Consider the following 24,129-nt stretch of genomic DNA (forward strand, 5'->3'; position numbering starts at 1 on the left):
TTCTTCTCCTCATTCCTATCATCCTTTCCCTCCCACTTAGGGCTGTATGACTGTAACTTGTTGTTTGTATCCTAAGATTTTTATTAATATTGATTGTTTCTTCATTGCTTATTTGACCCCTATGACAATCATTAAGTGTTGTACCACATGATTCTTGACAAATGTATCTTCTTCTTTTATGCACGCTGAGAGCATATGCACCAAGACAAATTCCTTGTGTGTACAATCACACTTGGCCAATAAAATTCTCTTCTCTTCTCTCATCTATCTCTACCTACCTACTTATCAATTAACAGATCTATCTATAGAACATTCTGTAATCAATTTAATTTACATAGTTACTAGGAGTTGAAAATGAATCACTCAGTGACAGCACATCAATGAATCACTCAATGACTACCCAAGTGAACAGGATTAATTCTATAAACTATGATTAATCATCACACTGCATTGTGCAATGTGTAAATCAGTTCTTTGTTTATTTATTTATTTATTATTTGGATTTGTATGCCGCCCCTCTCCGAAGACTCGGGGCGGCTCACAACAAGTGAAACAAATCATAATAATACAATTAATTAAAATATTTAAAGATTTAAAAAACCCCATATACTAACAGACACACACACAAGCATACCATGTATAAATTAAATGTGCCCAGGGGGAGATGTTTAATTTCCCCATGCCTGACGGCAAAGGTGGGTTTTAAGGAGTTTACGGAAGGCAGGAAGAGTAGGGGCAGTTCTAATCTAAATTATTAGCAATCTGAGAAAGCATAGCTATACATAATTCAGCCTGGGCTGTAAGAGGAGTGGACAGAAGTAGGGTAACAGTTAAAGGAATGTATATGTGCATCTTGGCTACACATCTGTAAATAATATTGAATGTACATCTAGATAAGAATAATTGAATAATTCAGATACACAGAATACTCCAATGTGACAGTAAGGATAGAACTACTGAGTAATTGCTAACATATTGACCTCTGAAGAAATGATCTGCAAAGTTACAGCAGAATAGAAAACAATTCTAAATATTTTTGTTAATGGTTTGTTCCTCAAATTGCTTATCATAAAGGTCTCTAGTAAAGTAAAGCAGGGCTTTTGCATTATTCTTTATTCTTATGGTGCCAAATTGTCTGGAGCGTATACTTTTTATTTCCTTCTCCCACCCCAACAAGAGACAAGAACTTTACTACGGGATTTTTAGACTAGTTTCAAAGTTCAAATAGTTTCAAATATTTCAGCCTATTGCCAAAAATTCAGGGGCACCGAATAAATAAAAAATAACGGGCAATCATTTTTATCACTTAGTCTTTGAGCATGTGACTCCTTTGGCAAACTGGAACATATTTTATATTTGTCTATTTCAGATAGTAAGAAATGGTACTAAGATACCTTATGGACATTTGAAAAAAACAAACAAACCAACAACACAACTCACATTCACACATCACTTCTTCCGGTCCATTCCATAACAGCTCAGAATTGCCAAGCTGACTGGAAAAAACTTCTTTCTCTAACAAAGTCAAGAATTCAGCCTACAAACTGTTCTATATTTTTTTCTTCATCTCAGATCCAACTAATCTGGCTGTAATTACAGACCACATTTTAGGCTTCTAGTGTGGTGCTAAAAGCGATGCAGTAAATGTTCGTTACACCCTGAGTCCCAATAAACCTTATTTGTCAGCCGCAAGAGAAGAACCTCTTGAAATGCACTTCTGTTAGACTGCTTTTCTGCAAGAGCTCATTCCACACTTAGTAGGAAATTGGTCAGGCTGCCAGATTTTGGAGTTATGCTTCCCCCAAAAAGATGGGGTTTGGGGGATGTTACTGTCTTCAGTCTCGTAAGCACACAGGGGTCGCCTCAGCAAGGGTACATCTTGTGGAACATTTAAAAAAAACACCCAGTCCTTGTTATGACTGCCATCAGAAAAAAATACTGAGTCAGGACAACAGAAATGAAACAAAAGCTTCTGTTCATTGCAAGGAGACTGGTAGCAGCCTTTCAGGCTTAAAAAAAAAAGACATAAGTTTTTGTGAATCAGGAAAGCTTATGACTTTTCCTAAAATGGGATAGTATGAAAAGGAGTTATCAGGCTTCTCCAGATTTTTAGATACTGCAAACTAACATGACACTTCCTTCAGCACAAAATTTCATATTCCCCAGAAGGTGTCCTTGGGGAAGATGTTGGAAGAACCAAGGCAATTAAAAGGGATGATAGAATAGAATAGAGCTGGAAGGACCTTGGAGGTCTTCTAGTCCAACCCCCTGCTCAAGCAGGAGTACACAGTGAAGGGCTGCAATTTTTTTTACTACCACACTGTGGGTGTGGCTTATTGTGTGGGTGTGGCTTGATTGTCATGTAACTGGGTAGGAGTGGCTTGTTGGCCATGTGATCAGGTCAAAATATACATTTGTCAGGAATGCTGTGAGCTGCCCCGAGTTTATGGAGAGGGGCGGCATACAAATCTAATAAATAAAATAAATAAAATCATGAAGTACAACATGTGGAGGTGATTTTCATAGGGGTCAAATAAGCAATGAAGAAACAATCAATATTAATAAAAATCTTAAGGATACAAGCAACAAGTTACAGTCATACAGTCATAAGTGGGAGGAAATGGGTGATAGGAATGAGGAAAAAAAAACAAGCAACAAAATCCAGACTTGATCCAGCAAATAATGCATCAGAATTGTTCGTTCTCAAGCAACAATGACATCAGTTACAGTAGTTATTAAATCTTGTGGATAAATCTTCTCCATAGGCTCTTGTTTTTTTCAACCACTAGTAATATCCAGAAAGAGATAGATCTGTGTGGCTATGACCTTTAAATTTACACCGAAATATTTGTTTATACAAATTATGTCACTCATCTCACTTTCAAGTGAGCTTAAAAATGACATCGTCTACCTAATTGCTAGCCAAGGAAATCATGGTAGCCTTATCTTCCACCTATAATTTAGAAGAGTATCAATGAAGTTAATCTGTAGGTAAATACATTTGGAACCAGGATATTAAGAAGCATCCCTCTTGTAGAACAGAACGATCTGATATTGGAGTTTTATATAAACAGTGGTGCTCTATTTTTATTTACAAGAATTGATCAATACATCAATCTTCTATTAATGTGGCGTGGTAGATAGAAAGCTGTTTTTAAGAAAGTCTGTTGTAACAGCAGCTTAATAGCAAATTAGAAGCATGAGAAGTTGTCTTATTGTGAATGACAATTTAAGAACATATTGCCTGTTAACTGCTTTGTACCCTCACGTATAAGCTGGGGACAATGACAACCTCTTACAAGGACTCTCTTCACACCTCCATTCTTTTGGTGTGTTATCTTAGCTGAGATTATATAGCATATTTTAACAATATTCAGCACTAAACTAACCCATGCCACTTGGGCCATATTAACATGATGAGACAGTTTTATGTTTGTGACACGTCAGACCCTATCGAGAAACTTAGTTATCATAGCCTGATAAAGTTACTATACCTTATTGAACTCATTCTAAAAACAACATCAGCAGTGTTTGCAATTGGGCTTTTAAAACGACCTTGGTTGCCTCCTCCATTAAAGGTATCCCCTTTACTCCCGGACTTCACTTGTTTTAAGTTATATTGAGAACAACAAACAGGAAGTCTCCATTTAAAATGGTCAGAAACAACTCAAGAACACCCATATTTTTCACTGAAAGTGTTCTGATGTGCTTAGAATCTTAATAATTCAACAAATAATTTTGGAATCCAGTATTATAATTATTAGGCAAGCTGAATCTCTTAGCATCTTTAAAACTGAATTTAATAAAAGACTCTTTATTAAATCTGTATGGAAATCAGAGCCAAGGTGGCACATTGGATACAGTGCAGCTCTGCAGGCTACTGCAGCTAACTGCTAGCTGTAGTTCAGCAGTTCAAACCTCACCACTGGTTCAAGGTTGACTCAGCCTTCCATCCTTCTGAGGTGGGTAAAATGAGGACCCAGATTGTTGGGGGCAATATGTTGATTCTGTAAACAGTTTAGAGGTGGCTGTAAAAGCACTGTAAAGTGGTATATAAGTCTAAATGCTAATGCTAACCTTTAGGTCTATAACATCCTGTTAATCCATAAAAGGTGAAATAATTCTGGTTCAAAGGTATCCGAAGGGTACCTTATTCTGAGTGTTGGAGATACAGAGGTTAAAAGACCTAGGGCAGTACCTCCCATCTGACATCCTATAATTACCAGTGCAATTAAGTAGCAAGCTAGAAACCCAGTTTTTCAATAGTAATTTAAGTGCCATGATAGTGTTAGAAATGCAATGGAAACTGCAGTTTAATGTTTCCAAATGTAAAATAATGCACTTGGGGAAAAGGAATCCTCAATCTGAGTATTGTATTGGCAGTTCTGTGTTAGCAAAAACTTCAGAAGAGAAGGATTTAGGAGTAGTGATTTCTGACAGTCTCAAAATGGGTGAAGAGTGCAGTCAGGTGGTAGGGAAAGCAAGTAGGGTGCTTGGCTGCATAGCTAGAGGTATAACAAGCAGGAAGAGGGAGATTGTGATCCTGCTATATAGAGTGCTGGTGAGACCACAATTGGAATACAGTACTGTGTTCAGTTCTGGAGATCTCACCTACAAAAAGATATTGACAAAATTGAACGGGTCCAAAGATGGGCTACAAGAATGGTGGAAGGTCTTAAGCATAAAATGTATCAGGAAAGACTTAATGAACTCAATCTGTATAGTCTGGAGGACAAAAGGAAAATGGGGGACATGATTGAAACATTTAAATATGTTAAAGGGTTAAATAAGGTCCAGGAGGGAAGTGTTTTTAATAGGAAAGTGAACACAAGAACACGGGAACACAATCTGAAGTTAGTTGGAGGAAAGATCAAAAGCAACATGAGAAAATATTATTTTACTGAAAGAGTAGTAGATCCTTGGAACAAACTTCCAGCAGACGTGGTTGGTAAATCCACAGTAACTGAATTTAAACATGCCTGGGATAAACATATATCCACCCTAAGATAAAATACAGAAAATAGTATAAGGGCAGACTAGATGGATCATGAGGCCTTTTTCTGCCATCAGTCTTCTATGTTTCTATGAAAGACAAGCTAAAAGATGGAAAACCTTTCATTCTGTGAATGCTTGAGGTGTGTTTGATCTGCATTTTAGGCCTATATAGGATCACAGACACTTGAACATGATTGTTTAGATGTAGGGCCACTCTTATAAATTGGGTAATTGTTTTCAGATCAGATATGTCAAAGTATGCATAAAACATTTAAATGTATTGAAAACATACATTTTATTTCACTAAAGAGATACATTTTGTACAGCTTAATAAATAAATGCAAGACTTATATGAAAAGATAATACATTGATTATTTTAATTATGGCAATGTTCACCAAATGTAGGGAATATATATGAAGCAGCAATACAGAATACTGCTGAGTCTTTGTATGACTCTGTTCTTGGTCCTTTGCTTCCAGATTATTAAATTTGTTACACTTTAATTTTGTTCTAATGCAAAGTGTGTTCATTTCAAGGCATACAAATAGTTCCGCAGTTAGAGTGGAATTGCTAACAATATCACAGATTGCAATTTAAATAATGAAGACATGAGGGGATTCTTTTCAAGAATACTTCTGCACACCTGCATATTAGAATATATTTCTTTTTTTTTATTGAGGAGGGAGCTTGCTTCCAAAGTGATTAAGATCAAATGGTAAACCACTGATTCTAAATATATGAGACCACAGATATAAATCAAGATTGTGATCCTTTTCACACATTGAACTACAGATTATGTTTGGCATCAGAAATAAGAGTGGTAAATGGAATTGCAATTAAAGAATGAGTTGCAAGAGCCTTGCAAGTTATGTCATTAGAACTAGTCATTCTGTAGGATCCTTGGTGTTCTTAGAGTTTGATTATTTTTTGGCAGATCTTTATTATCTAACTAGGTAACATCACCAGTGCATAATGAACATCCTGATAAATCTGTAAAACCAAGAGAGCAGCATCCTGGGTTGTTGTTATTTTTTAACTTTTGTTTTGTCTTTTCCCCCAAGTTTATTTATGTTTTCAAATATAATTTTAAAATAGAAATAACTCATTGTACATTGCAGATCATAGCCCATATATTACGATTCAATTTCTGTTTAGTTACATTGTTAAAAGAAGGGAAATGAGAAGAAAAGAGTAGAAATAATGTCCCTTTATCTTATTGAACATTATGGTTTATATCTTATGTCTGAAGTCGTCTGAATAGCTTTGTGTCTTTTGCCCTCTCCTAGTATCATTTTATTCTGGATCTAGCGATGCCATTTATCCCATGATTTATCTTCTTCATCTGTTTGTATACCTTTGATGTCTCTTGACATCTCATCCACCTCCGCGCAGCTAAAAAAAAATTCTATTATTTGTTTTTCTGATGGAGTGTCTTGTCTTTTCCAACTTTGAGCATATTTTATTCTCGCGGCAGTAATTACATGTGAAGGATTTGCTTGGAGTACTTCTCCCAAATTCCTAATAAAAAGTCTTTCGGGGTAAATTCTATTTCTACATGGGTAATTTCTAATAGCCACTTATGTATAGTGCTCCAATATGTTTTTGCTTTTTGGCAGGTCCACCACATGTGGTAAAATGTGCCTATTTCTTTATTGCATTTCCAGCAATTTGTGTTTGCATCAGAGTATATTTTCGCTATCCTGGAGAGTGAAAGATACCACCTATAGAATATTTTATAGTAATTTACTTTGTACGTTGTGGATAGAGTGATTTTAGTGGTTGTCAACCATGTTCTTTCCCACTACGCAAGGTGTATATTTTGTCCTATATTTTTTGCCCAAGCCAACATTGGACCCTGAACAATTTCCTTGGGGTTCTGATTTTCTAACATATAGTTATATAATTTTGTAATGTTTTTCTCATCTGGCCCTGTGAGGATTTTGTCTAAAGGGTTTGGTGTTAGTTCAATGCCCGTTTCTTTCATATCTGTTCTGTATCTGGTACTAATCTGTATATACGTCCACCATTCCATCTTGGAGTTTGGAAGATTTAGGGCTTCTCTTGGTTTTAGGAGACGGTCTTTTGTTTTGTCATCTATTACTTCCTGAAGGTTTTAGATTTTGTTATTATTTTCCAATCTTGGGGTTTTCCTGAGCATGCTGCTCCTCTCCACTGCTCCTCTCCAATTCTACAAGCATTAACATTATTTTTCAGCAATGCCAAATCTGGAAAAAGTTTTCAGTGTTCCGAGAAGATTGTAAATATAAAATTTTCTATTTAACAATTAAAATACATAAAAAAAGGAACAGAGCATGGAAAAATGAACTATTTATTAACAATAATGACTAAAAATAGATTCTAAGGACTTTACTGAGAAGACTTGCTTATTTTACATCAGAATTCACAAAACAGAAGCGATAGCACGACTTCCAAATTAGACCCCAGATTCCTTTTCACACCTTGTAAGTGATATATTTTGGGACATCAACTTCTGCAGAGACAGAAAGTGCACGATGTACTTTTCCAAGCTGGATCTGTTGAGTTTTACCATTCATTTCATCTCCTTGCCTTTTTTTCTCTCAGAATTTTTTTGCTTTCCTCCCGACGCCTCTTATTAACAGGGTTCCGAGGATCATAAATTTCAAATGTGTCTTCATCTTGCACGCTTGCATCTTTTACTTTTCTGGTTTTGTCCTCAAAGTGGAGCACATGTGACATCCTATAAGGTTTTGGGGGGGGGGGGGGGGAGAAAGAAGACATAATAGATGGGCAAACTTTAGATACTGTAAACAAATAAAACCTGAACAAAACATTTACTTCCACACAGAACATCATAAAACAGTCTTACCCCCCAAAAAAATGCTAACAATGAAAGTAAAAATTAGGAACATAGTTGCCTTATTAGACATTTGAATTCTTGTGTCTCCTGGAACGATTTCTACCAAAAACAACTCAGGAATTTAATTCCTTCTTCCTTTGGAAAGGCCCCTTCCACTGTTGCCGCTTACTATTCTGTCGGGCTCTCTGGTAGAATCCTCCCAAAAATTCACAGGTACAAATTTCAGACACACACACGTTTGAAAATTCAAAACAATGTTCTTGATAATGAAAATTCACTTAAACCAAGCCCTTTTTTGGTATAGCAAAGAGCACTCGTCTCCAAACAAACTGGTAATTTGTACAAGTCCCTTATCAGTTCTGTGATACTTAGCTTGCAGCTGTGAGGCAATTCACAGTCCTTCTTCTTTCACAAAGTGAAACACACTTTGCTCTGGTTTAGTTTCAAAGCGGGGGGAAATCAGCACACAAAAAGTCAAAGTCAGTAAAGCAGTCACGAAACACAACGATCAGATAATCCTCCACAATGGCCAAACCCACAGGCTGCTATTTATAGCAGCCTCACTAATTACCACAGCCCCACCCAACCACAGGTGGCCTCATTTTCTTTGATAATAATCTCTCAGCTGTTGTTGCCTATGCATCGCTCTCCGCATGCGTGGCTGTATCATTAACTCTTGTTCTGAATCCAAGGAGGCGCTAGATAATTGATCTCCTTCTGAGCTGTCTGCCACACTCTCCTCTTCCCTGTCACTCATGTCTTCTTGGTCAGAGGAGCCTTCATCATCAGATTCCACCGGGGGCAAAACAGGCCTGCAGCATGTGGATGTCTCCCCCACATCCACAGTCCTTGGGGCAGGAGCTGGGCCAGAGCTAACCACAACACTTACTCCTTCTCTTTGTGTCAATAAATAGAATAAAACATCAACAAAGAATAAACTCAATGAATGTAGCACCTGTCCAAAATCTCCTGAAATTGCATATCAGCTACGAAAGGTAGCCGGAGGATTGTACTAAGGAAAAGGCTCAACCTGCTAAGGTGCTGCAGACAAGAAGTTGCCCATGTGACGCTGGAGGTTACAAAATGCTTTCTTGAGGTGGCATTGAAGCATTGCAAGGTCTACTATACATACACATGTAAGGTAGCCAAATATATTAAAGTCCAGATCAAATGAATGGAGATTCTATTTTAAAACCTCCAAGCAATTAACTGGAATTGCTATGAAAACCCATCATATCCATTTCTGTTGGCTACAGAATATCCATCAAGTATTTCATTTTGCTTTGACATCTAGCCCTATTTGTGACTGCATACTCAATGGCCGAATCCCCTCTCATTACTTTCTCTCCCTAATCTCAACCAAGTTCCTCCACAGACCGCTGTGTTTTTATTCTTAGGGCAAAGTCTGCCTTAGCAAAGGCATAGGAGAAAAGAGTCACAATCAATTCTCAAGTGTATATAATCTGTACCACTTATGGGCAGTTAGATTGTGGCCATAACATTTTTATGGCTTTTGATAATTATGCTTGTCCCCCACATCAAGTTTATATTTTGGTGGTCCTTCAGGCTTTAAATCTCAATTACCAGAGAGGTTTGTATAATTTTGGTAACAGAAAAAATTTGCATAGAATTATGCCTTGTCTCTGCCATCCCATTTAAGAATTTTTCTTTTAAAGTGTTGGCTCCTCACAGTAGATCTTTAGCCTAAACAAAATAATGGAAGCTATAAGTTCTAGCTGCCTATATTAGGCAGAATTTGATATGACGATTTCACAGAGGTTATAGGGCTGCATAAATCATTCCACAGAGGTTACTTGCAAAGTAGTGTGACTGAAGTGTTTCCTTTTGAAGTATTCCTGTAGCTGCGTATGTGCCAGTTTGGTCTAGTGGTTAAAGCAGGGGTGTCAAACTCAATTTCATTGAGGGATGCATCAAGGTTGTGTTGGAGCTTGGGGACAGGGTGGGCGTGGCCCACTTGATGTCACTCATGTCAGGGTCGCCTGTTCTGCCAGCAAAAACAGAACTCGGGAGATTGCGACAGCCTCCTGCAGTGAAAATGGAGGTCAGTTTTCACTGGCAGAGGGTTGCTGGAAGCCATTGCAGCCTCCCAAACGCCATTTTCGCTGGCAGAGGAACTGCGGGCTGGTCTTTTGCTGTTTCGAGGGTAGCCCTGCGGGCCAGATCCACACATTTCCTGGCTGGATTTGGCTGGTGGGCTTTGAGTTTGACAGCCCTGGGTTCAGGCATCAAGATAGAAACCGGGAGACCATGAATTCTAATCGTCTCTTAGGCATGAAATCCAGCTGGGTGACTTTGATTTGATTTGATTTGGGCCAATCACTCTCTTAATCCATCCCACCTCATAGAGTTGTTGTTTGTATGGAAAACAGGACAAGGAAGGAACAGTAAGTATGTTATTTATATAACATATCTATTGTTCTTGAGTTATTTATATAAAACAAATTAATGAAGGCAAGATAATCACTTATTATCTAAAAAGCTGGGGTGGCACAGCAGGTATAGTGGTGTACTGCAGGCCACTGAAGCTGACTGTAGATCTGTAGGTCAGCGGTTCAAATCTCATCACCGTCTGAAGGTTGACTCAGCCTTCCATTCTTCCGAGGTGGGTAAAATGAGGACCCGGATTGTGGGGACAATATGCTGGCTCTGTTAAAAAGTGCTATTGCTAACTTATTGTAAACTGTCCTGAGTCTAAGGAGAAGGGCGGCATAAAAATTGAATAAATAAATAAATAAATAAATAAATATATTTGTTTATTATTTAAACCAAAAAAGGTTTGCCATTACTGTTCTAGCGCACACACCTTACAATCAATTTGAGTGTATAAATCCAGATTGAGCAGTCTAGAAATACAAAATTAAATATAGTGGTACCTCTACTTAAGAACTTAAATCATTCCGTGACCAGTTTCTTAAGTAGAATAGCTTATAAGAAGCAATTTTTCCCATAGGAATCAATGTAAAAGCAAATAATGCATGCAAACCCATTAGGAAAGAAATAAAAGTTCAGAATTTGGGTGGGAGAAGGAGGAAGAAGAAGAGGAGGAGGACAGCCGCTGCCCAGAGCAAAGGGAGGTTTATTCCCTCTCCAAGTGCCCAGAGAAAGGTAAATGCTTTGTTTGCTCTGGACTGCCAAAGCCTCCTTAAGTGCCACTGAAAGGCTCCTCTGGCAGCCCAGAAAAGCCCGATTAAAGGGAGAATGGCAGGAAACAGGCTGGACCTTCGTGCCCCTCTCAAATTTCCCAGGAAATTTTTCCAGGCTCGGGTTCTTAAGTAGAAAATGGTTCTAAAGAAGAGGCAAAAAAATATTGAACACCCAGTTCTTATCTAGAAAAGTTCTTAAGTAGAGGCGTTCTTAAGTAGAGGTACCACTGTATAACGTTGCTTCTTCATACAAGTACAGTGGTACCTCTATTTAAGAACTTAATTCGTTCCGTGACCAAGTTCTTAAGTAGAAAAGTATGTAAGTAGAAGCAATTTTTCCCATAGGAATCAATGTAAAAGCAAATAATGCGTGCTCGGAAAGCTCGGAATTTGGGTGGGGGGAGGAAGAGGAAGAAGAGGAGGAGGACAGTTGCTGCCGAAGGAAGAAGGTGAGACGAGGAGAATCAAAAAAGTCCAAAACTTTAAGGCTTAAAAAACAACAACAGAGGGACTCTATGGTGATGAGAAGGAGCACGTGCCTCCCATACACTGTGCCAGAAAGAGAAATCCAGGGGGAATAGCAGGAAACTGGCTGGGTCTTCGTGCTGCTCTCAAATTTCCTGGGAAATTTTTCCGGGCTCGGGTTCTTAAGTAGAAAATTCTTAAGAAGAGGGGGGAAAAAAATCTTGAACATCCGGTTCTTATCTAGAAAAGTTCTTAAATAGAGGCATTCTTAGGTAGAGGTACCACTGTATTTCTGTAACCATCTTTACCATTTTTGCATTAATTCTACTTCATGAATTTTCAAAGATATAAAGGTAAAAGCTTGCGGGGAGTATTCCCTATCTTGTTTGGCTCCAAGATGCATTAAAACCTGGAATAGATTAACATATAAACTCTGGTTTTATTAGTAGGTGAAACATATGCACACATAAAAATCTTTCCACTAGAGATGGGCTCAGGCAAACAAGGTTTTTAAACTGAAGTGATATAAGACCAAGATAAGCAAAACTGCACGCTCAAAGAAAAAAATTGCCAGCTGAGCAAGGATTCAGTCACCTCCATCATCTTGGTTGCAATCTGAGAGAAAAATCAGAAAGATGGAATTGCTCTCTACATCTGTTTTTAATTACCTTCTAAAATAGTCTCTCAAAACTCTAGGTAGCTACCACAGGCTTTTGAGTTCTTCTCTTGTTCCTTAGCCAACATGACCATTAAGGGAATTTGAGTACAGCGTATCTACAAGCCACATGGTTGGAGAAGGACAACCTAAGACAGGGTATTCAACCAGAGAAAGAAGACTCGGCAGGTAACATCGCATGCCAAAGGAAGTTTTATCTCCTAACAAACAGCTGTTTAAAGCAGAAGATCATTACTTTTTCAACAGAAGTACGAAGCCTATAGGGTCAAGCTTTCCTAAGGAACATCTTGGAGACCTCACCTACAAAAAGATATTGACAAAATTGAACGGGTCCAAAGACGGGCTACAAGAATGGTGGAAGGTCTTAAGGATAAAACGTATCAGGAAAGACTTCATGAACTCAATCTGTATAGTCTGGAGGACAGAAGGAAAAGGGGGGACATGATCGAAACATTTAAATATGTTAAAGGGTTAAATAAGATTCAGGAGGGAAGTGTTTTTAATAGGAAAGTGAACACAAGAACAAGGGGACACAATCTGAAGTTAGTTGGGGGGAAAATCAAAAGCAACGTGAGAAAATATTATTTCACTGAAAGAGTAGTAGATCCTTGGAACAAACTTCCAGCAGACGTGGTTGGTAAATCCACATTAACTGAATTTAAACATGCCTGGGATAAACATATATCTATAAGGGCAGACTAGATGGACCATGAGGTCTTTTTCTGCCGTCAGTCTTCTATGTTTCTATGTTTAGTTATTAAGCAGTAACCATTCTAGCAACATTCCTCTAAGCAAGTCCTGAGAAGACTCAGCTCAATATCTTAAAAAAAATAATAATCCAGATTTTCTATAGATGTTCAGAGTATTTAAGGCATTTTTACAGTATTTATCTGGTGTCAGTATGCTGACATTTCATATATTTATCTTTTGAACTTGTACAACTTCAAGAAATATTACTATGTAGCTGGGGATTATCTCTAGAAGTTTACATCAGATCGTGTTTCAATTTTGCAACACATAAAACTGAAAGTTAGAAAGTAAGTTAGTCGTTTTATTTTGCTAGAAGTTTAAAAAAAATCCATTTTTAAAAATCTTTTCAAGAGTACAGTAGTCCCTCGCTATACCGCGCTTCACCTACTGCGGCTTCACTTCATCGCGGGTTTCTGAGGAAGTTGATCTGCAGATTTAAACAGCCCGTCGAACTCCATCGGCAGGTTTTTCAAAAAAAAAAAAATATCTAAAATTGCAAATACTGTATTTAAATACTGTATATAAAATAAATACTGTGTGGGAAGGGTTTATAAACACTTAAAACAATGAAAACTTACCAAACAATTACAATATAAATACTTAAATAAGTACTATCAGTCGATAAATTCCCCATCGCGGATTTCACCTATCGCGGCCGGGTCTGGAACGTAACACCAGCGATAGGTGAGGGACTACTGTACAACGTATGACAATTTACAAAGAAAGTTACCTGCAGTATTTCCCCCCCAAATATGCCTTGCTAAATCACATAGAATAAGCATAGCTTTTTCACTTTTAACAGCAATAATTATAGTAACTCAGAGCTCCTCCTCCATATGTTACATAAATAGGAAATATAAAATTGGTAATTAGAAAAAAAACATATACAGGTTACAAATTATTTAAGACAAGGGTTGGTGATTCTAGGCTAACCAATTAAACAGCTCCTTAAATGAGTGAAAACCTGAACAGGTAGTTTACCTGATGGAACAATTAAACAGAGCCAGAATAATAATGCAGAGGCATAGAGAAGAAAGAAAAGAGGAAGAAACAATCCCAAAATACATTACACAGATACAAAAGGGCAGAGACCTTCAAACTTAGCAACTTTAAGACTTGTGGACTTCAACTCTCAGAATTCTCCAGCCAGCATAGCTAACTGGAGAATCCTGGGAGTTAAGTCCACAAGTTTTAAAGTTGCTAAGTTTGGGGACCCCTGTGATAGAGCCAACCAAATATGCCCAAGTCTTTTATACACTCATCACTGGCAAGATGAGTTAACATCTCTAAAAAAGCTACCATGTTTTTTCATTATTATACTCCTTAAAATTCAAGAAATATCACATCCTATTTGCCTCTGCTGAAAGTAAGGTTTCAAGATAGCATAAGGGAAAAATACTAAAACCAAATACAGTGGTACCTCTACTTAAGAACGCCTCTACTTAAGAACTTTTCTAGATATGAACCGGGTGTTCAAGATTTTTTTGCCTCTTCTTAAGATCCATTTTCTACTTAAGAACCCGAGCCTGCAAAAACTTTCCAGGAAATTTGTGAGCGGCATGAAGTCCCGGCCAGTTTCCTGCCATTTCCCCTTTAATCCCAGCCATCTCAGGCTTTTCTGGGCTGCCAGAGAAGCCTTTCGGTGGCGCTTAAGGAGGCTATGGCAGTCCAGAGTGAACAAAGCATTTTGTTGCCTCCCGGAGCATCTGGGCGTGGAAAGGCAAAAGGAGGCACTTCACCCCGGCCGAATCAACTCGGCTTCAGCCAAACCAAGGAGTCACCACAGTGAAGGAAAGGCGCCAGCTACAAAGCAAGCAAGTGAGAGAAGAGGGGAGCCCTTCAGCATGGGAAGGAAGAGGAAGCAAGTAGCAGCATCACAGCTGCTGCCTTTCGGCCAAAGGAGTGGGAAGTTCCCCCCTCTCGCCCACCTCTCTTTCTGTCTCTGGCACAGTGTATGGGAGGCAGTCTCACGCCAAGTATATGGGAGGCGCGTGTTCCTCCTCGCCGTTTTTTTTTAAAAAAACGTAATGTTTTGGATTTTTTTGATTCACCTCATCTCACCTTTCTTTGGCAGCGACTGTTCTCCTCCGCTTCTTCCTCCTCCTCCTCCCACCCAAATTCCGAGCTTTTATTTTTTTCCTAATGGGTTTGCACGCATTATTTGCTTTTTCATTGATTCCTATTGGAAAAATTGCTTCTACTTACAAACTTTTCTACTTAAGAACCTGGTCACGGAATGAATTAAGTTCTTAAGTAGAGGTACCACTCTACTATACTGTATTATTTTAAACATAACAATAGAGATAGGCAACTTAATTGACAACTGTTATAACTGCTGGAAGGTGTTGATCTGAGGACCCCACACTCCCAAAATCTCACTGCCTCAACTTGCTCCCTTATCACCAAAGCTCTTCTGAGGATCTTTGCATGAATTTTAAAAACAGGTAAGCGACAACATCAAAATTGTGTTATTGTGTATTTCAGGCAGAAGTGGGTTCCTACCAGTTCTAACCGGTTTTATAGAGCTACAGTAATATCTCGTCTTACAAACTTAATTGGTTCCGGAAGTAGGTTTGTAAGGCGAAAAGTTTGTAAGACGAAACATTGTTTCCCATAGGAAACAATGTAAAAGCGATTAATGCGTGCAAAGGGGGGGAAATCGCAAAATGGCGCTCCGCTGGGCACCCCCACTCGTCTGTCACCTTTTAAAACAGCCGGGGGACTTCTCGGCGTTCTCCCGAACCCGAACCCAAACTTTTCGGGTTCGGGAGGCCACCAAGAAGTGCCGCCGCCTGGCTGTCACCTTCTGAAACAGCCGGGGGGCTTCTCGTCTTCGTGATGTCAAAGCTCTGCCCATGGAATTCCCTATTCCAGCCTCCAGATTGGCCGAAAACGCCGCCGCCGATTGCAAAAACGGCGCTCAGCTGGGCGCCGCCATCCGGCTGTAACCTTCTGAAACCTCTGGGTTCGGCATTCGGGAGAACACCGAAGCCCCCCGGCTGTTTCAGAAGGTGACAGCTGGGCGGTGGTGCTTCTCGGCGGCCTCCTGAACCCAAACCCGAAAAGTTCGGGTTCGGGTTCACGCTGAGAAGCCCCCCCCGGCTGTTTTAAAAGGTGACAGCTGGGCGGCGGCACCCAGTGGAGCGCCATTTTGCAATCTGCGGTGGGTTCATAAGCCGAAAAAAGTTCGTAAGAAGAGGCAAAAAATTTCCGAACCCTGGGTTCGTATCACGAGGGGTCCGTATCATGAGGTACCACTGCATTAGTAAACTGGTGGTGGCATCATGGAGCCGGTTCTGTCAGTGCCGGTCTGTGGATGCTGCCATCTTTATTTTGGTTGTTCTGGCTTTTTGCTTCTGCGAATGCACAGAAGCCAGGTTTTTGGCATTGCACACGCGCACATGCTTGCACAACATGGCCACGCGGCACCCAATGTGCACCCTGCCATGCGGCCAGAAGGAAGCAAACCAGCGGTGAGGCAAGTTAGAACTCTCCCCTGATTTCAGGGCTAGTCTGCCTTTCTCAAAGAGAGTTGGTGAATACCCTTATTTGGCCAAATATTGAGATATTTAAGGAGGGGAGGTAGAAGGGAAGAACTTCATTTGTCACATAGCCTGGAAGCATATATAAGGCAACCACCCTCCCCACATTGTCTGCCTCTGGATGATATCATAATTGTACTGCCAGGAGGATGCATAACTTTAGTCAACAGGCTGCTCTACAGAAACTACAAAGACCGTACAATAAACAACAAAGGTTTTGTGCTGTTTTATTCTGTATGCCCGCAAAGTATATTAAAGTTGGAGACACAACCATAAGCATTGCCTAAACAAACACACGCACACATAAAACAAAGGCTGGTAGAACTGTGCCCCTTGTACAATGCCAGGATAAACAACACAAAGAAACAGATAACGGAGAAAACCTACAAATCACTTCCATATTTAAAATCAAATTAGTTCAGCAAGATTAATTATATTGAAAAGTACACCAAAGATGACTATTGTAAATAATCAGCTCTATATTTCATGAAGTATGTTAGGTTCACCCTCATGAAAAAACAGCTGGCTTTTAGAACTTTATGTCAGCCCTTGTCAGGGCTTCAAATATATAAATATTAAGAGGATCTCGTAAAGTTTAAAAAATGTTTAAAGTTTTGACTTTAAAGCTATATTTCTTACATGGAATCTAGGTCCTAAGAATGTTGTGGTGATGGGGGAGCAGACTTCTGCTGATTTCCCTGCAATATTCTTTTCCTAAAATATGGCATATAACAAGGGTGTCAAACTCAAGGCCTGTGGGCCAAATCTGGATTGCAGGGGTGCTTAGATCTAGTCTGCAGGGCCACCCTGGAAACAGCGAAGGACCAGCCCGCGATACCTCTTCCAGCGAAAATAGAACTCGGGAGGCTGCGACGGCCTCCTGCAATCCTGTTTTCACTGTTGTAATAGACCGTTGCAGCCTCCTGAGCTCCGTTTTCACTGGCAGAGTTCTCAGCACACCACAAACGCCCACAACATGAGTGATATCAAGCTGACCATACCCACTCTGGCCACACCCACCTATGCCCCAAGGTCAAACCCAACCTTGATGCAGCCCTCAATGAAATAGAGTTTGGCATCCTGGCATATAAGTGTGTGGATTTAAAGTCCCAAACATAACCTGATATATGTTGATCTCCCTACACCAGTGATGGCGAACCTTTTTTTCCTTGAGTGCTGAAAGAGTGTGTGGGTGTGCTACTGCACATGCAGGAGTGCCAACACCCACAATTCAATGCCTGGGAAGGGTGAAAACAGCTTTCCCTGCCCCCTGAAGACTGGAAACGGCTGTTTCCCAACTTCTGGTGGGCCCAGTAGGCTCATATTTTGAACTCTCCAGGCTCCAAAACGCTTCCCTGGAGCTGGGGGAGGGTAAAAATATTTATTTATTTATTTATTGGATTTGTATGCCGCCCCTCTCCGTAGACTCAAGGCGGCTAACAACAGTAATAAAAAACATCATGTAAATCCAATACTAAAAACAACTAAAAAAAACCTTATTATAAAACTAAACATCCATACAAACAAACAAACAAACAAACAAACAAACAAACATACTATGCATAAATTGTAAAGGCCTAGGGGGAAAGAATGTCTCAATTCCCCCATGCCTGACGGCACAGGTAGGTTTACGAAAGGCAAGGAGGGTGGGGGCAATTCTAATCTATGGGGGGAGTTGATTCCAGAGGGCCGGGGCCGCCACAGAGAAGGCTTTTCCCCTGGGCCCCGCCAAGCGACATTGTTTTGTTGACGGGACCCGGAGAAGGCCCACTCTGTGGGACCTAACCGGTCGCTGGGATTCATGCGGCAGAAGGCGGTCTTGTAGATACCCTGGTCCGGTGCCATGAAGGGCTTTATAGGTGATGACCAACACTTTGAATTGTGACCAGAAACTGATCGGCAACCAATGCAGACTGCCGAGTGTTGGTGTTACATGGGCATTTTTGGGAAAGCCCATGATAGCTCTCGCAGCTGCATTCTGCACGATCTGAAGTCTCCGAACACTTTTCAAAATACCCTCCCCCATCAACCTGGAAGCTATCTGGAAGCCAAAAATGCCCTCCCAGAGCCTCTGTGAGAGCCCAAAATCAGCTGGCCGGCACACACATGCATTATTTATTATTACTATTATTTATTGGATTTGTATACCGCCCCTCTCCGCAGACTTGGGGCGGCATGTTGGAGCTGAGCTAGGGCAACGGATATGGTTCAGCAGATATGGTTCTGTGTGCCACCTGTGGCATTCGTGCCATAGGTTTGCCATCACTGCTCTACACCAATGAAATGACAAGTCAGAGGGGAGAGATTCAGGAAGCTTTCAATGGGATAAGAAAATTGTTTTCTTTTATCCACGCCCACCCACCCACTCCATGGGTGCCAACACTGAGAATATTTGCATGACTGCCCCTTTCTGCATCACTGGAAGGAGTGACTGGCTGCATATCATTTGCCTGCTCACTAGCCTTCGGTTCTTGTTAGCTGTTGTGGTTAGCTCTGGCCCAGCTCCTGCCCCAAGGACTGTGGATGTGGGGGAGACATCCACATGCTGCAGGCCTGTTTTGCCCCCGGTGGAATCTGACGATGAAGGCTCCTCTGACCAAGAAGACATGAGTGACAGGGAGGAGGAGAGTGTGGCAGACAGCTCAGAAGGAGATCAATTATCTAGCTCCTCCTTGGATTCAGAACAAGAGTTAATGATACAGCCACGCATGCGGAGAGCAATGCATAGGCAACAACAACTGAGAGATTATTATCAACGAAAATGAGGCCACCTGTGGTTGGGTGGGACTGTGGTAATTAGTGCTGCTGCTATAAATAGCAGCCTGTGGGTTTGTCCATTGTGGAGGATTATCTGATCGTTGTGTTTCGTGACTGCTTTACTGACTTTGACTTTTTGTGTGCTGATTTTTCCCTGCTTTGAAACTAAACCAGAGCAAAGTGTGTTTCACTTTGTGAAAGAAGGACTTTGAATTGCCTCACAGCTGCAAGCTAAGTATCACAGGACTGATAAGGGACTTGTATAAATTACCAGTTTGTTTGGAGACGAGTGCTCTTTGCTATAAATAAAGAGGGCTTAGTTTAAGTGAATTTTCATTATAAAGAACATTGTTTTGAATTTTCAAACGTGTGTGTGTCTGAAATTTGTACCTGTGAATTTTTGGGAGGAGTGTACCAGAGAGCCCAACAGAACAGTTAGCACTTTTGTTGAGCCCAGACAGTCAATGTGTGTCCAATTGTGGCATGTGTGTGTCTATAAAGAAAGCAACAGAAACGAGGTTTTGGCTTTGCCATGGCTTCTTAAGCATACTAGTCAGTAGGAAGGTATGCTTTTAAATCTTGGTCATTTCCAAGAAATAGCACAAACAATATTATTTGTAACATAAGAACTGCAAATGACAAGAAGAAAAGATTGCAACACTTCTTTTTCTATTTACGCTAAAAGTTGCAGCATGCAAAAACAGGCAGGCAGACAAAACAGCTAAATGATTCCACAGATCAAAACTAAAATTTTCTTACTTAAAAAAGACGTGTTAGTTGTTCTGGAAGAATGAACTCCCTGGCATTCTTTTCATTACGAGCAATGCAGTGGGTGGGATAAGAAAAGGAAGGACAAACGAAAAACAGAAGGAACCCAGGAAAAATAAATAAATCAAGGAAGACATTTAAAGAATGGAAGAGGACGGAACAAGCAGGGACTGAGAAGGCAAGAGTGACAGAGAGACTACTGACAAAACGTTGACGAGCAAACTGCAAAGAAAAGATGAAGAAAAAGAAAATAATGAAACATTCCCTCCCCCAATAAATATTGACACAAAATTATCTAAAGTTTCCCATAGTTTCCTATGCAAAATTATGTGTTTCTAATTCCATTTGAATCAAGACATTTAAATATGTCTAAGTGTGTACCGGTTTGGACAAAAGTCTGCAGAAATTAAACCGAAGAACGTCACTATTAAATTGGTACCTCCTGCAGGATATTTTGATTAAGGCCTTGGTCCAGCTCTTTTTATGCAACTTATTTTATTAGGGCTAAAAGGCATTAGGACAGTGATGGCAAACCTCTGGCACGGGTGCCAGAGGTGGCACACGGAGCCGTATCTGTTGGCAAGCGAGCCGTTGCCCTAGCTCAGCTCCAACATGAATGTGTGTGCCGGCCATCTGAAAGTGCCTGGCTTGCACAGAGGCTCAGGGAGGATGCTTTTGGCTTTCAGAGAGCCTCCGGGATGATGGGGGAAGGCCTTTGGAGCCTGGGGAGGGCGAAACATGAGCCTACTCGGCCCACCAGAACTTGGGAAACTGGCCGTTTCTGGCCTCTAGAGGGCCTCCGGGGGGTGGGGAAAGCTGTTTTTCACCCTCCCCAGGCATTGAATTATGGGTGTGAGCACTCATGCATGCATAATAGCATGCACCCACACTCTTTCAGCACCCGAGGTGTTCTGCCGGGCTCTCTGATAGGAGCCTCCCGAAAATTCAATAAGGGAGGCCACCTGCGTTTGGGTGGGGCTCCAGTAATTAGGGCTGCTGCTATAAATAGCAGCATGTGGGTTTGGCCGTTGTGGAAGAATATCTGGTCAGAGCAATGTGTGTGTGTGTGTGTGTGTGTCTCACTTTGTTGGAAGAAGAAGGGGTGTGAAGTTTCTTCACAGCTGCTAGCTAAGTACTTAATGGCTGCTTAAGGGAAATTGAACAGACTACCCGGTTGTTTTGGGAAGAGTGCTCTTTGCAATACAAAAAGAGTGCTTTGTTTATTTTGAATTTTGTGATAAAGAACATTGTTTTGAATTTTCAAATTTCAGACACACACACGTTTGAAAATTCAAAACAATGTTATTTATCACAACATTCAAAATAAACAAAGCACTCTTTTTGTATTGCAAAGAGCACTCTTCCCAAAACAACCGGGTAGTCTGTACAATTTCCCTTAAGCAGCCATTAAGTACTTAGCTAGCAGCTGTGAAGAAACTTCACACCCCTTCTTCTTCCAACAAAGTGAGACACACACACACACATTGCTCTGACCAGATATTCTTCCACAACGGCCAAACCCACATGCTGCTATTTATAGCAGCAGCCCTAATTACTGGAGCCCCACCCAAACGCAGGTGGCCTCCCTTATTTCCTGTAATATGTTCTTATTTGGTCTCTTCTACGCATAATTCTGCGCTTGCGTGGGTCCAAAATGTCATCATCTGAATCAATGGAAGATAAGGGAGACTGATTGCCTGGGCTGTGTGCCAAGCCCCCCTCTGCCGAGTCACTCCCACCTTCTTCTTCGTCCAAGGAAACTAAACTCTGAACTGATTCTGTCAGCAATAACACAGGCCTGTGACATGTTGAATTTCCCCCTGCATCCACCTCTCCATTCCCTGGGGCAGGAGCTGGGCCAGAGCCAACCACAACACGAGGAAAAAAAGGTTCACCCTCACTGTATTAGGATATGAGTAGGGCCTGAGTAATACAGCACTTCTGCTATGAGTGCACTTTCTCCCTTTTCCCCCCTTCCACCTATGCTTTGCAGAGAGCAGCCTCTGTTTAAAATAAATCTCATTGAAATAAATGAAGATTCTGCACAGGCAGTACTTGGTGGATTGGAAACATAATCTTCAGAGACAGGACCTGCAAATCTTAAAATGTACTTTAAAGTGTAGTGGGAGTACTTAATCAATCACATGAGAGAGAGAGAGAGAGAGAGAGAGAAAGAGAGAAAGACTTTGGTCGAAAACCAAAACTGTGATAAAAAGGCTAATTAGCAGGAGCAATGGGAGAAAGATGGATGTACTGCCTCCAAACTCAAAACAGCAAAATTAATTACTAAAGAGAACTTGCACACAAATCTCTTGAGGTCTAAATGAGGTCTCTAGAAGGTTACATATTTCTTTAATTCTGAAGAAATGAATGTGGATAAATAAATTCCAGGCTTCCAAGAGTATCAGAACGATACTTCTCAACGGGTGGTGCACAGAGGCAGTCAAGTGGCATGCAACCACTCTTGCCAACTGCAACAAAATGAGACCCAGCAGGAAGAAATGGCGAAAGGGGAGCTATCAGGAAGCAATGGCAACATTTGGGAAACTGCTTCTTAAAATGTGTCCCCTTGTAAGAAAAAGGAGGCAAACGCACATACAAGAGCAGAAAAGTAAACGTGAGTGCATAAACATACACATGACAATTAGAACATAACTAATTCTCAGCTATAGAAATCAACATAACTAACTCAGCCGTAGAAATCAAACCTGCAATACCACAACAGCTGCAAGAATTACATATACTCAATGCTGGAAAGAGGAACTCACACCAACGATATATAACATGATAGCTAAGATATACCAGGTAGTGGAAATGACTAAATTGACCTACGAACTACAGGATAAGGATATGGAGGACTTTCACAAAAGCTGGGACAGATGGTATATCTGGGTTGCCAAAAATAAATTAAAATAAAATAAAATAAAATGAAAAGAAATTAGGAACCCCAAATCCAAATTTAGAGACAATAAATTTAATTAATATCAATAAATATTAATAAATTATAGCATCATTATACCATTGAAGAAAAAAAGCATATATGATTGATATTATAATTATAATAAGGAAATTATAAGATTGTATTTATGTATTAAATATATAACTATTGTTAAAAGGAAGATATTCCTTTGCAAATTAGACGTAAGCTGCACATAAATTACACTACTCTTTGAGTAGTGCACATTGTAAATAATGATACCAAATATGTTATGTATAAAGCAGGATGCTTTATTTCTTTTCTTTTTCTTTCTCTCTCATCTCCCTTTCCCTTCCCTTTTTTCCCATACTTGTTTTATGTGTACATATTGTCAATATGTTGCCCCTTGTTGTGTATTTTTAATGTAGATACTTAATAAAACTTTTTTCAAAAAGAAAAAAGAAAAAAAAAGAAATCAAACCTGCAAGAGAGATCTGGGAAGTCCTACTTTTGGACAGCAGTGGCCAACAGGGGCAAGCGTGCTATTCTGTATTAATCTGTTTGCTAAACGCCTACCAGTGGATTTGCCTGCCTTTCCCCAACCTATTGTCAGGTGAACAATTAAGACGTCTGAGAAAATAAATGAACTTCCACGTCTTATTTCTTTAGCGTAGAGACATATTTATTAACAGAGCCAAATTAGATTCAACATGCTTCATTCCAACTTAAGGTCCCTTACATCCAGGTCAAAAGCTCATCTCCCATCCCCACACCCACAAGGGCAAATCATGTGGACAAATCCAATGCAGGGATTTCTAATTCCTTCCCCCGTTGGGTCTATACTGGGAAAAATTAATAGGAATTAGAGGGAGAAGACTAGGCTCATGGGAGCAAGAAAGTGTTCTCCTGGTACAATGTGTGTGGAGGGATGCTCTCTTGCAGGCTAGTTATATTTGCTTTTTGTTTTGATGTGATCTTTGGAGTTGTCAATATTACCATTTTTTAAAATCATTTGCTGTGACCTGCATCATTTGACTTTCAGTAGTATCAAAAGCAACCATGGAGACCAGTGCTTCTCAACCTAGGGGTCAGGACCCCTTTGGGGTTGAACGACCATTTCACACGGGTCGCCTAAGACCCTGGGGAAAGACAAATTTCCTATGGTGTTAGGAACTAAAGCTTCTATTCTGGTGCCTTGGAACATTTTTTTTACAATCCGACTAATCAGGCGTTTACATTGGGGGTGTCCCTCTGA

General features: G+C 40.3%; 1 protein-coding gene across 2 annotated transcripts in view; it reads right to left on the reverse strand.

Moving 5' to 3' along the window:
* Positions 1–5,646: 5,646 nt before the first annotated feature.
* Positions 5,647–24,129, reverse strand: part of CWC27 (CWC27 spliceosome associated cyclophilin) — a 132,518-nt gene continuing 114,035 nt past the window's right edge. For both annotated transcript variants that reach the window (XM_070743289.1, XM_070743288.1), the window contains exon 14: positions 5,647–7,715. In XM_070743289.1, the coding sequence (XP_070599390.1) occupies positions 7,553–7,715 (163 nt within the window). In that variant the 3' untranslated portion in view covers positions 5,647–7,552. The remainder of the gene's footprint in view (positions 7,716–24,129) is intronic.

The sequence above is a fragment of the Erythrolamprus reginae genome, chromosome 2 (genome assembly GCF_031021105.1).
Source record: "Erythrolamprus reginae isolate rEryReg1 chromosome 2, rEryReg1.hap1, whole genome shotgun sequence".
Classification (NCBI taxonomy): Eukaryota; Metazoa; Chordata; class Lepidosauria; order Squamata; family Dipsadidae; genus Erythrolamprus; species Erythrolamprus reginae.